Source organism: Patagioenas fasciata, chromosome 2 (assembly GCF_037038585.1).
Source record: "Patagioenas fasciata isolate bPatFas1 chromosome 2, bPatFas1.hap1, whole genome shotgun sequence".
Lineage (NCBI taxonomy): Eukaryota > Metazoa > Chordata > Aves > Columbiformes > Columbidae > Patagioenas > Patagioenas fasciata.
In genome coordinates this window covers 10,183,231-10,197,014 of record NC_092521.1, presented here as the reverse complement: position 1 = coordinate 10,197,014, position 13,784 = coordinate 10,183,231, and the positions used below count along the sequence as shown (strand labels likewise).

General features: G+C 37.4%; 1 protein-coding gene across 5 annotated transcripts in view; it reads left to right on the top strand.

Annotated features, from left to right (window-relative positions):
* EFR3A (EFR3 homolog A) overlaps window positions 1-13,784 on the top strand; it is an 85,977-nt gene that overhangs the window by 58,297 nt on the left and 13,896 nt on the right. For all 5 annotated transcript variants that reach the window (XM_065830723.2, XM_071803787.1, XM_071803789.1 and 2 more), the window contains 8 exons: window positions 2,302-2,413; window positions 4,254-4,305; window positions 5,872-6,044; window positions 6,485-6,560; window positions 9,291-9,452; window positions 10,687-10,818; window positions 11,331-11,398; window positions 12,567-12,694. In XM_065830723.2, the coding sequence (XP_065686795.1) occupies window positions 2,302-2,413; window positions 4,254-4,305; window positions 5,872-6,044; window positions 6,485-6,560; window positions 9,291-9,452; window positions 10,687-10,818; window positions 11,331-11,398; window positions 12,567-12,694 (903 nt within the window). The remainder of the gene's footprint in view (window positions 1-2,301; window positions 2,414-4,253; window positions 4,306-5,871; window positions 6,045-6,484; window positions 6,561-9,290; window positions 9,453-10,686; window positions 10,819-11,330; window positions 11,399-12,566; window positions 12,695-13,784) is intronic.

Sequence of the window (13,784 nt, the reverse complement as noted above, 5' to 3'; positions counted from 1 at the left end):
ACTGCACAGAGTACTTGAGGTGGGGCTGCACCAGTGTGGTGTAGAGTGAAACAATCACCTTCCAATCAACTGGGACCTCTTCAGACTCCCAAGACCATTGAAAAAGAATTAAGAGATCCTGTGATGACATTGGCCAGCTATTGCAGTAGCCTGGGATGAATCCCATCAGACCCCATAGAGACTTATGTGCATCCAGCTGGAGCAGCAAGTCTTGATCAAATTCAGAGTCAGCTGGGACTTGATCATCCCCCCAGTCACATCTTCCAGCACAGGACTCTGGGGATCTCAGGGCCCATCATTGGTGTTGAAGACAGGTGAATAAAGCATTTTATGTGTTTACTTTGTCTATCCCTACTTGTGAGGTAAATGTTCTCATCAAGCAAAGGACCAATGTTATCACTGATCCTCTTTTTGCTGTTAACATATATTAAAAAGCCCTTTTTTTCATCCGTCATAGTGCTGGCCAGTTTGAATTCTAATTGAGCTTTGGCCACACAAATTTTATCCTTACAGTGGCAAACAGCATCTCTGTAGTCCTGAGTTGCCTGCCTTTCCTTCCAATGTCCATTATTTTCTGCCTAAGTTCTAGGAGCAGGTCCCTGCTCAGCCAAGCCAGCCTTCTGCCCTGCTTGCTTGACTTCTGACACTTTAGAAACAGCCTGCTCTAGCGCCCTTAATAAATGGCTCTGAAAATGTGACCTGGATTCATGGATCCCAATACCTTCAAAAGGAGATTCCCAGGTGACCTTACTAACTCACTCCTTCAGCAGCTGCAATGTGCTTTCACCATTTCCAGGGCTGAAATTTAGCTGGCAGTTTTTCTATTTCCAACAATTTGAAACTCAACTACTTTGTGGTCACTGTGACCAAGGTAGCCACCGATCACCACTGAGTGGTGATTAATGAGTTCCTCTCTGTTTACAAACAAATGTAGGAGGGCACCTTTCCTAGTTGGCGCTTTTAGTACCTACACCAAGAAGTTATCTTCAACGTACTTCAGAAATTTCCTGGACCTGTTTGTGTCTGCTGTATGATATTCCCAGTTCTGGGCCCTTCAGTTCAAGAAGGGCAGGGAACTGCTGGAGAGGGTCCAGCGCAGGGCAAGAAATATGATTAAGGGAGTGGAGCATCTCCTTTGTAAGGAAAGGCTGAGGGAGCTGGGGCTCTTTAGCTTGGAGGAGACTGAGGCGTGACCTTATTAATGTTTACAAATGTATAAAGTGTGAATGTCAGGAGGATGGAGCCAGGCTCTTCTCGGTGACAACCAATGGTAAGACAAGGGGTAATGGGTTCAAACTGGAACACAAGAGGTTCCACTTAAATTTGAGAAGAAAGTTCTTCTCAGTGAGGGTGACAGACACTGGACCAGGCTGCCCAGGGGGGTTGTGGAGTCTGCTACTCTGCAGATATTCAAGACCTGCCTGGACACCTTCCTGTGTAACCTCATCAGGGTGTTCGTGCTCCGGCAGGGGGATTGGACTGGATGAGCTTTTGAGGTCCCTTCCAATCCCTAACATTCTGTGATTCTGCGATTCTGTGGTGTCTGGAAAGTTAGAATCAGCTGTGAAGACAAGGGCAGTTGATTCCTTGAAGAACAATTCATCAGTGTTGTCATCCTGGCTGGATGATCAATAGTAGACTCCCAGAGCAGCATCCACTTTCATTTTGCTTTTTCTGAGCTGTGCCGTTGCCAGCTCCAAGCACCGTACAATCCAACCCCAGCCACAGGGCTCTTCCCACCCCTCGTGCCAGTACCGGAGCTGCTCGTCCCTTCAACCTCTAAGTAATAGTCACATCATGCTCATGTAGCTCTGAGATTTCTGTTTGCACACCAGTAATATTTAGTGGTGACTCAAGGACAAACAAAAGTAACAACACTGTGTTCTGTGAACAACACTTCCCATTCCTCACTAGTTAACAGATGCCACATATTTAACATTTAAGGAGGATAAATTAGGAAGTTTTAGGATATGAAGAAGAAAGTGGGTGTCATGAAAAGACTCCATAAAGCGATTCAGCAGAGATGAACATGAGAGTATTATGCCCTAAAACAAATCATAGTTTTATTTTTGGAGGTGTTTAAAAGGCATTTATATGAGGTTCTTAGGGATGTGGTCTAGTGCTAGAGTTTGGTTATGGTTGGATTCGATGATCCTCAGGGTCTCTTCCAACTGAAATGATTCTATGATTCTTCATCTATTTGGACCTTGTAAATGTCTTCCTTGTATTTATAAGGCTTTTCTTATAATGAGAAGGAACCTTTATCTCTTTCCTTTTGTGGTTTCTTTCCATTTTATTTAGGATTTTTTGGAAGCAATCTCCCAGATTACCAGAGGTCAGAGATTATGATGTTCATTATGGGAAAAGTACCTGTTTTCGGGACTTCACAGTCGCTGGATACCAGTCACCTTGGGTTTGTATATACTACCTTTTAAATTTCCAATTAAAAATTTAGGTTTTAGAATCCTGATACATTAAAAAGGTTTTTAAATAAATAAGAAAGTTGAAATGCAAATTCTCAGTCATTAGGAGCTCTATTAAATACCATGCAGAATCAAGGCAGGTACAGTGTCAGCAGTATGAAATGAATCTCCGAAGACATTACTGATTAGAAAATATCTGATTTTATTCTCTCCGCATCTGTACAAATGTTTCTGAAATTATCTACTTAATAGTAGATTCTGTAACTTTTTATATGTGTTTTTGTGAATGAGGGAAGTTGAATTAATACTACATTTTTTCAAATAACTGCATAATTTATATATGTTTTTCTGTTTTTTCTTCATTCTATACAAGCTAACTTCAGGTTAGAAATAAATGGCAGAAATTCAAGTGAAATTCTTTTGGTTTAGATTTTGCTTATTTGTTTAGAAATAGGAAACAGCTATAGGTGGGCAGACTCCTGTAATAAACCCATAATTAAAAGCTGCCATCCTCTGAAGTAGTAACTTTTTCCTGTAACATGAATAATTATGTTTAAAGGCTGATTTTCCTCATTATGGGAAAGGTCACTAAAAAGGTTGCAGCTATTTCCAGGTGTGTATGGATACTTTGTACCAGGTATGTCTGATCTCCCCTGCTAGTTTAAGTAGGAAGTCCCTGTCATTCTCTTGACTTAGTAATTGTTCATGTAGTATTGTGTCCCTTCAGTATGGGCAGTAGTGTTCCATGGACAATAGAAATCCATCTGTGCAAGCAGTTATTGCTCATTAGAAAGGAAACGTGGATCCATTTGGAGTTCTGTACTTGAAATACCAGTTGTGAGGTGGCATTTGGTTTTTATCTATACAATTTTCCTCTATGGGATTCTTCGTAAACATGGACTGAGTAGTATGTTAGTATTATGTGCGTATGTCATTCTGAATAAAGCAGACGTTCTACCTGCTGATAGTCTTGTGTTACTTAATTTACTCTGTGCTACACAAGACATTTGGCTGACGCTGCCACCTGGATGTAGCCAGAATTACAGCCCGTGAAACTGGAAGTTTGCATGGTTATGTAGGGGCCGTCTTGTGTGAAGAGGTTTTCTCTTTCCTTACACTATATGGTGAACAAAAGGGTTTGTACCTTTATTATTTTCTTGAAAGAGTCTCTTTGAATGGTGCAATTTATTCCAAGTGCACTTTTATCTTGCAAGATCTTGCTAGAATAACGCATATGTGACTATATACCGATGGGTATTTCAGTTCTTTTAGTACCAGCAGGTGCGAAATGAGATGAAGAACAGGCTAAGTGGTGTTCTGTGTACCTTCCTGCGATCTGAGAACTGAGGGTTCTGTCAGTTTTCTTGCTGATATTGCAGATAACATTTTTTCAGTCTCAAATATTAGGGACCTGACGTAAACAAGAAGTGTCCTGGTTTCTTAAATGACTCAATCACGTTTTAATTCAGAAGAAATTCCGAGTGATGCTTCAGTTGAGTATCTAGCATCTAGCAGTTGAACATCTTGGATACAAAAAGAGTTTTGAAAGAAATGTGAAGATTTATATCTGCTTCATGTATATATAATTCACTGTTATTTCAGTTTTATGTGCTTTGTTTTTTAAGCGTTTCTATAAATGTCACTTTCAAAACCATTTTCTTATTACACCTCTGTAGGAGGTATTTGCCCCTTCTTTGTGATCCTGCAGCATCCCTTCCAAGACTGCTGTATTCGCTTGTCAAAAATACTGTTGTTACAATGATGTCTGGAATAGAATAATATTTTGAAGACATGCAGAGAAACTGACTTTCAACTTTTTTCCAATTGTAGAGATTTGGGAACTAGGAGGATTCAAATCATGTTACTGAGATCTTTACTTATGGTAAGCCTTCTATGTTCAGTATATAACCATACAATGTATCACTTTATTTCTACTTGTATACATATAAGTATAGTATTACAACTGTGTATTATGAAATTAAAGGTATCATCATATTACATAGTTCACCTATGTAATACCAGTTCAACTGGGTAAAATTGTGACATTGTTTTCCCAATGTACACTACAAGCAACTCAAGAAATCTTCCTCCATCTTTTAGCGCACTTCAGTGAATATCAGTTGTCGCTGTCCAAAAAGACATCAAAGAGTATGTTGAGTTGACTAGTTCTGCTGGCAATGCTGGCAACATCAAAGTGAAATCACTTTTGTCCCTGAGACCAGAAAAACTGCAATTAGTAGAACAGCTAATATTTTTCAAAACCATAGGAATGGAGGCCTACCCCGCAGCCCTTAGAGCCCCAGGCCACGTCGTTCTTGCCTTTTTAATTATTCCCAAGTTTCTGGTAAGGTATAAATAAATATTTTATCACAAATACATTTGTCAACTGTAAACATTCCAAGAGTTTTTTTCTGGAAGTACATCCTCATGGTAAGAATCAGAGGTAGGTAGTAAAGGAGGCTCTTGCCTGTAGAATCCTGACCTATTTTGTTGCAGAAGCTGAAAACTGTTCAGTGACTGAAGCACGGGAAATAGCGTAAAGAATGATTTCATGACTAAAGCAGTAGAGTGCCTTCCTGGAAAAAGAGTTTCTATCCTGCTTTGATATGAAATTTGTATGTGGTGTCAGGCAAATCAGTTAAACTGTTCGTTGCTAGTCAGAATGTGAAATCCTAGTTTCTGGCTTGCAGAAGGGCTGAGCATTCACAGTTGCAATTTAAGGACAGCAAACATGTTAGAAAGGACCTCAGGGGGTCATTTTGCACATTGTCTTTGTTAAATATAGACTCAGCTATGCCTGAACTGTTCCTGACAGTATTCATTTTGCCATCTTAAAACTTTTTCATTGAATTCGGTAAGAACTGTAATTATTTGGGGTGCTGCATAGCCTTTAAATATGCATTAAGGGATTTAAATTGTACATGTGGAAGGAATTTAACATTCTTGACACTGATTTTTGTTTTGGATCCTCTTTCAGAATAGAAGTAAAATCCCATCATGGCACAAAGATGTGAAAGTGAATTCAGTTTTGATGCTTAATGAATTACTCAGACATTGATAAATATTGTGGAAGAAATGTGGGAATGAATTTGTATTCAGAGCAAAGCTTTTGCTGTGGTGTATCGAGTGTGGTCTGCACACATAATAATGAATTAGAAACTGCTGAACCCTGCCTGTTCCGTGTACTGAACAGAGCACTGTACATCGTGTGTTCTTTACGAAAAATAATAGTACAAAAGAACAATTTCTGAAAGTAAAAAGTCTCTATTGGAATCGTTGCCATCTTCTTTTTATGCCCTGCAACTTTTCATGGCTGTTTTTCCAAAAAACTTGAATTTGAATCCACTTTTCGAGTGCCAAAGTGTGCCCACTGAAAAGCGAGCGACAACTGTAAGTCATTCTTACGATGCAATAATGACACGTCAATTTTACTTCCAATGATGAACAGGTGACTTCGGGATTCAAAGCAACAACGATCACGAACGCGCTTCCTCCACCGTTTCTGGACCCGCTGTTGTCTCCTTCCCTCATGGAAGACTCGGAGCTCAGGCAGCTGGTGTTGGAAATCCTGCATAATCTGATTGATCGGCACGACAACAGAGCAAAGCTCCGAGGGATACGGTAATTCTTTGTTTGCTTTGACCTACTTTAAATTCTGGTTTAGTACCTGAATGATGAGTACTGTTGATTTTTAAATATTTCCCTAATACAAAATGTTGATGTACTTTTCTAATAAAAGCACAGTGCTCAGTGTCATTTTTCAATGGCAAGAGTTTTACAGGTAAACCTCAATGCATGATACCTTAAATAACCATGCCAAATATCTGCTAGTTTAACTGTGGAAGACACAATATGATATTTTATATGGAGAAAAAAATATGTAGCTGTCATAATTCTGCTTATGGTTCTTCCTCTTCGACTGAAATTTGATTATCATTGTTAAACATGGATATAATTAAAATGGAAATTGCTTCAGGATTTGTTTGAATTGTTGATATATATTTCACATCCTCTTCCTTTTAAACTTTTTTGCTGAAATGACATTTTTGTTTGCTTTGTAGAATAATACCAGATGTTTCCGATCTAAAGATAAAACGAGACAAAATTTCAAGGCAAGACGTGAGCTTCATGAAAAAGGTAATAGAATGAAAAAGCTAACTTTCTATTTAGAGAGAAGATCGAGTAACTGAACCAGTTGCTTTGTTTTTCTCCTACAACTGTGTTTTTGCAACAAGTTGCAGAGATCACCATCAAATGACTTGATTTTGGGTAACATTGACTTCAGTGCTCTAGATGTTCAAGAGGTGGTTCCATGGGATAAAATTATCATTTATACCTTCAGGGAAAACCCCCATGATTCTGAAAAGATACTTCATTTATGCTCAGTAGTAGTTTTTCATTTGTATGTTTTTTTGTGTTGTTGTATTTTCAGATAATCTTTTATTTTAAAATCCTTTTTTCAAAGTCTTGGTACAGGAAATTGTGTCTTATGTCTTAAGTAAAGACGCCAGGGAAAGTTAACTTTGAAGAAAAAATGAACCTTCTTAAAAGGTTGGTTTTACAGGACACTGTGTTCTTTGGCTTTCGAGTATGTTTGGTTCTGAAGAAAATTAGGTATTTTTTTTAGATAATGCTTATCACAGAATCACAGGGATTGGAAGGGACCTCAAAAGATCATCCAGTCCAATCCCCTTGCCAGAGCAGGAACACTTATGTGGAGTGAAATTAATTCTTAATAATAAAGACCTTATTTTATATGTGAAAAAAATGTAACTAGTTATTAATGTGTTCTGTTATTCCTGAATATAGTTAAATTGTTTACGTATGTTTGTAAAAAATATGAGTGAGGTCAGCTCAAGCAGGCTTTAGAACATTTATCACTGTTACCTGCCTGAAAAAATACATTCATTTCTCACAGCTATTCCATGCTGATTTCTCTTTTAGCTGTGAAATAAGAAATGTGTGTCTTCAGTGTTGACTTCAGTTAATATTCTAATTATAAAAATCAGAAGAATTGCAGTTTAACTTGTCCACAGGCAAAAATACTACATATACTATAATATGCAAAATAGTCGTGCAAGTTTCAAGTAACATTGCAAGATACATGTTCTTGCTAAGTTGGTACAGTTTCTATTCCTTGCCCTATATTTATACCTGTTTTTGTTAATACTGGAATAACACAAATGTAAAGAATACTTCAGCTTTGGCAATTGTTAGTAATGTATCTTTGTAAAAACTGAATTGAATTTTAATTAATTTAATATCCAAACTACTTTAAATTGTAGGTAAGGTGTATTTACTGGTTTTGCTAGATTAGCATTTTTATTGTCAAACTAAATATTTGAATTGTTAACATCGTCATCTGGAAAAGAGAGCAGGAGAGGAAAAGAGACTCTTCTCAGGTCCGGAAGAGGTTATAGACTCTTCTGAAAAAATGTATTAACTCTGTGTAATGAAGCCATTCGATAATTTTCTATGTGATACTGTTTCAGGTGTGTATCGTAAGCCTAATGTTACTCACCTAGAGCAGATGTGTATGTTGGCAGCCTGATCCTCATGGATTCCTCATGTTGTCAAAGGAGAGGGGGGAAGCACATCCGGAAGTCCATTAAGATTTGAATGACTATCTCAGCTTGGTTGATGTTAGATGGGGATCCTAAGGCAATTGTGTATCGTACTTATGATTTTCAATACCTAAAATAAGATCAAATTAAAGCATGGACACAAGACTCTCTTCATCTCAGTCCACCTTCTCAAAGCCAGGAGGTTTATTTCTGTCGATTCTTTACAAGGAAATGAACTTACGTTTTGCAATCTTCTAGAAAGATACTACGTGTCAAGAAAATCCACATAATAATTTATTTTCATATCTAGATGCAATTCTTTATCAGTGGGATGAATAATTTCATTACTTTTATTTTCCAAATATACAGTTTCTTTAAACAACTAACCTTTACTGTGCTTCTTCCATAGAAGCTTATGCTTTGCTAATAGCTCTGTACCCATCTTTTCTAAATATATATTTGAACAACTATGATTTTAGAAGTAATAAGAAAAGCTTATAAGGTCTAATAAGAAGCAGCACCTTCATTATTTCTTAAGTGAGTATGTCCTGCTTGAGGAATAGATGTTAAAAATGAGTCTTCTTTTAGAGCTCAACTAATACTTCCAGAGATAGAGCATCAGTCCTTTATATCTTGAAAATTAACTGTGTCAGCTGATACAGACCTGTATCCTCTGCAGATTAAGAATGCTGGGGTGCACTGTCATGTGTTTCACACAAAACCTGCTTCTTGGTGTGCCTTTCTGTGTTTTCATTTTTTTTGTGTTGAAATAATAGATTTTATTTCTCAATTTGCTTTTTAAGAAAACTTGCTTAACAAACACATCTGATAACATCTTAAGCAGAACCCTTGACGCTCCTCAGTTATTTACTTGAACAATCTTGAAAATGCTTCAGGATCTACTTTTTATTCTCTCCTTTTCATAAATGGACAATTTTCTTTCTGAGTTTTACAATAGCAAATAGATGCCAGTGTCTGACACACGGTGCAGTTTTTATGTGCAGTTCTCTGTATCATCTTCCTCCCCATCTGTACCTTTCTACATAGAACAGTACTGTATTTATACAGAAGTTGTTATTACAATAGTTCACTAGTGGTCTTCTTGATTAACCATGGACTTGTTTGCGTATGTATGTGTATACATATATATATAATTTTTTTTTAATTCTCTGTCTAAAATGATCTAACATCAAAGTTGACTCTCTCTGGAGTAGGGAGTTAGACTAGAGAACCTTTAAATATCCTTTCTGACCTAAATTATCTATGGTTCTGATACTCATTTTACCTCCTTTGTCTTTTATAGCATGGTCAGCAGTTGTACAGACACATCTACTTGGGCTGTAAAGAAGAAGACAATGTCCAAAAAAACTTTGAACTGCTGTTTACATCTCTGGCTCTGATCACAATTGAACTAGCCAATGAAGAAGTGGTTATTGACCTCATTCGATTAGCTATTGCTTTGCAGGTACGAGTCTGAATCAGTGTTGAGTTCATTGACTGACAATTTATATTTGTTACTGGAGATTTGGGTAACTTTTTTTGTTTCCATATCGATCTTAAAGTGGGAAATCGCACCATTCTGTCTTAATTGGACTGATCCATTAAGGAATGCACTTTATACATAACACTTATTAATAAGGAAGCTTCAGCTAATCAGATTTGTTACAAACTTCTACAGCATGTTCACTTCAGGAAACAGACAGCTGTGGAGATTTGTTGAAATACTCCTTAGATTCACTGATATATTCATTATCAGATTGACAAGGTAATTTTATAACCTGTAATCTTGCATTAGTGTTCCATATAAAATATATGGCCTGTCCTCACCTTGAAAGAAAGCTTTTGGTTAACTGCTTGGTTGGAAATATTTTTCAAAGTAAGCTAATTAATCTTATCTTAGAGTAAAATCCTATCGGTGTGTTGACAAGCTTTATTCCTTAACATTTCCATTACAGGATCGAACATTATTCATACTTATATACAGTCCTCAGTGAAACTGTGTAACTTAGTAGGTTTATCTGTGTTGAAATTTAATTATTCAAAAAAACCAATGCTTGCATGGGCCATGGCAATTTGATGAAATTGCATCCTGTATTCCCAGTTCACTCTCTGTCATTAGCCTGATAGGGAATAACCCTAATGTGAACCTGCATTATGAAACCTCTGAAATGCAGAGGGCGATCTTAATTTTAAAATATATCACTGAACCAAATCCTTACTTAATAAAGATGTCATGATGCGTTTTATTAGAACAAAAATAATGCAATCTAAATAAACATAGAAATGCTAATAAGCATTAAATAATTCCCTTTATGGTACTGTATCTGTGATTCACAAGAGTGATTTTTATTATTAAAATACTTTCTTCGTAAAATAAAGTTGTGATGAGCAGGTGGTAAGGACAAGAGACTGCCAGTCATTAACCTGTACTCTTTTTCTGAGGAACAGAAGTTTGCATTTGGTAGATTTATTTCTCTTCGTAGGGATTGAATCCTCCAAGCTCTCTAACTTCGGATCAATATATACCTGATTTGGGGTGAGCTAAAAGACTGAGATTTTAAAATGAGAGGTATTAAATGCTAAGTAATACCACATACTTGTCATATGTCAGCTAGTGTTACTACTAATAATTTTGAGTTCCATATATTTGGAACAGCCTGTTAACTTTGGAGACTATAATGCTGTCCTTTGTATTTCAGGACCTTGCCATTATCAACGAGGATAATCTGCCCATGTTTAATCGTTGTGGTGTCATGGCATTGGTTGCAGCATATCTAAACTTTCTGAGTCAGATGATTGCAGTTCCTGCCTTTTGTCAGCATGTCAGCAAGGTAACATGTGATTAAGTTATTGAAGTCCTTTAGAACAATACACATTCGACTGTAAAATGGGTAAATAACTTCTGTCAAATAATTTCTTGTGGTGTTATCTCCTGTATTTGTGTCCACCCACGTTGCTCTTTGTCTACAATCTCTGATGGCATTACTTGCTGACTCCTGAAATTATATACGAAATGTTCTTCTCTCAAGGCATAGCATTTTTATTTTGTTTATAGTAACATGTATAATGGGCTAAATCCCCATCTGGTAGAAGACTTTACAACCTCACTGGCCTTAGTGAAACACTACTGACATGCATGAGCCCATGAGAACCAGATTTTTAGTCTAAAGGGTGAGTGCCACAATCTCTTTCTGTGGTTAAAAGACATTCTAAGGGCATCATTTGTTCTGAGATAGCAGTTAGTGAAGGACTGGTAATCTGGTACAGTAGAACCTCTTTAAGCAACTTGGTCATTGGAGAAAATAGCTATGGGACTACTCCATTTGTCTTGGTTGTTTTTCAGGTGATTGAAACTCGCAGTCTGGAAGCATCTTATTTTCTTCCAGAAACAATTTTCAAAGACAAATGCAAGTAAGTAAGTGTAGAATGTGACTTAATGAACAGTGAAGTACTTATTTTACTATTAAAAATCACATTGAAATATGTTGCATATGGGAAAAACCATTCAGCCTTTAATAGTGTACTGGATAGGCAGAACACCACAAGGCTTTGTGTATATGCAAAAATTCTGTTTTTCAGACTTTTTTATTGTAATCCAAGGGACTTACATCTGCACAATACGATGCTTGATGTAAGTGCTACCACAGGAGAATGCATTTTGACTGAATCACAGAGTGGGTGAGGTTGGAAGGAACCTCTGGAGTCCACCTGGTACAACCACCCTGCTCAAGCTGGGTCACCAAGAGCAAGGCTGTCCAGGACCATGTCCAGATGGCTTTGGAATATCTCCAGGGATGGAGACTCCAGAACCAACCTGAGCAGCCTGTGACAGTGCTCGGTGACCCTCACAGTAAAAAAGTGTTTCCTGATGTTCAGACAGAACCAGCTGTGTTTCAGTTTGCACTCATTGCTTCTGGTTCTGTCACTGGGCACCACTGACAAAGGCCTGGGTCTGTTGTCTTTCTACCCTCCCTCCCTTAAGGTAGTTGTGCACATTGATAACCCCCTTCTTTTCTCCGTGTTGACGCATCCCAGCTCTCTCAGTCTTTCTTCGTTCAAAAGATGTCCCAGTCCCTTAATCCACCCTAGTGGTGCTTTGTTGGACCCTTGACCATAAGTCCATGTCTCTCCTGTCCTGGGTAGCCCAGCACTTGACTTAATACTCCAGGTGTGGTCCTACTAGTGCTGAGTAGAGGGGAAGGATCTCCTCCCTCCACCTGCTTGGTCAGGATGCCATTAACCTTCTCACCACAAGGGCACACTGCTGGCAAATGGCAAATACTGTCACTTGGCAGTTTTTTCTATTTAACAGAGACCGTATCTCTCAAGATATAGCAAAACAGGTGAGAAACATATTTCAGATAACCAAGAAGTTTTAATGTAATTTAAAATATTGCAGAGGTACTCAATGAACTCATTTTGGGGTGTATATCCATTCCTGAAAAAAACTAAGCAAGTTTTATTTAATCGAATCATTACCATTGACCTGTTTTGGTTGCTTGCAGACATTGGGAAAATATTTTACTTAATGAGCAAATTTCTACTGGTAGAAAGTAACTTCAAATATGTATTTTGACAGTCTTCCAAAATCCTTAGAGAAGCATGAAAAAAATTTGTTTTTCCTGACAAACAAGATTGCAGAATCATTAGGAGGCAGTGGATACAGTGTGGAAAGATTGTCAGTTCCATATGTACCCCAAGTAACAGGTAAGTGATGATTAGTTGCAAAACTACTAAGAACCAGTTATTAAGAGAGCTTTTTTTAAAGTGTTGCATACCAATGAAATTTATTGTTACTACTTGGCAACAAAATTTAATCATAGTACAATTTTGTTTGCTGAAGATGGGTTTTTGGGTTTGGTTTTGTTTTCATATTAGCTACAGTATTATTGCTAAGAAGTTTCAACTTTGTGTCCTTTCCAGATTTATTTTTTCGCTTAAATTAGGGAGTTGAGGCAGAAAAATCTCAAACCCACTTTGACTCTTTTTCAGTAAGTCTTTGCTTTTAAAAAAAATACCTAAGAAGATAGTAGTGATTATTAGTGTTTTTCTCTGTTAATTTGAGTTAGCAGGTGAGGAAGGATTCTACAAGTCAGCATACTTTATCCTTTTTAGGTATTCACTGGATGAAATATATCCCATCCTGTTGCCACATGGCCTTGCGCTGAGTTGTTATTTGCCTTAGTCAAATTCTCCATGAGCAGATGTTAATTTAATCAAGAATATTCATGTTTTCAGGTATTAGCTAACTATGCTAGCATAATGTTAGGTAATACAATGAACATATTCTTGAGGAAGATTGGTTGGAGTTTCTGCTACCCAGGATGCATGAATAGTATGTGAATGTCTAGCTTTGTATGTGACATGCTGTATTTTCTGCTTTTAATATATTTTCAACAGCCAATCGAGCAACTTACTGAAAAAAAAATTTGAAGCATTTGTTTTACTAACCATTCATGTTTTGTGGGTGTATGTTACTGGTTATTATTATAATAGACTATAGGACATCCCAGTCTGAAGCATGACTTTTTTGAGAAATAAAAGTCCCTAACAGGAAAATGTGATTCCTGTGGGGTTTTTTTAGCTCACACATAGAATGACACATAATATATATGGATAGTAAATGCCAGATCTGTCACACTTGCAATACAATTCAGAGAAATCACTGCTTGCTCTTAAGCCTGGGAGGGAATGAGTTCTCCGGAACAGAGATGTGGTTTTGTTCCATGTGCTCGCAGGCAAGATAGTGAGATATTCAGAGACACAGCAGCGATGTCTGGGTTTTCTGCTGGTTGTC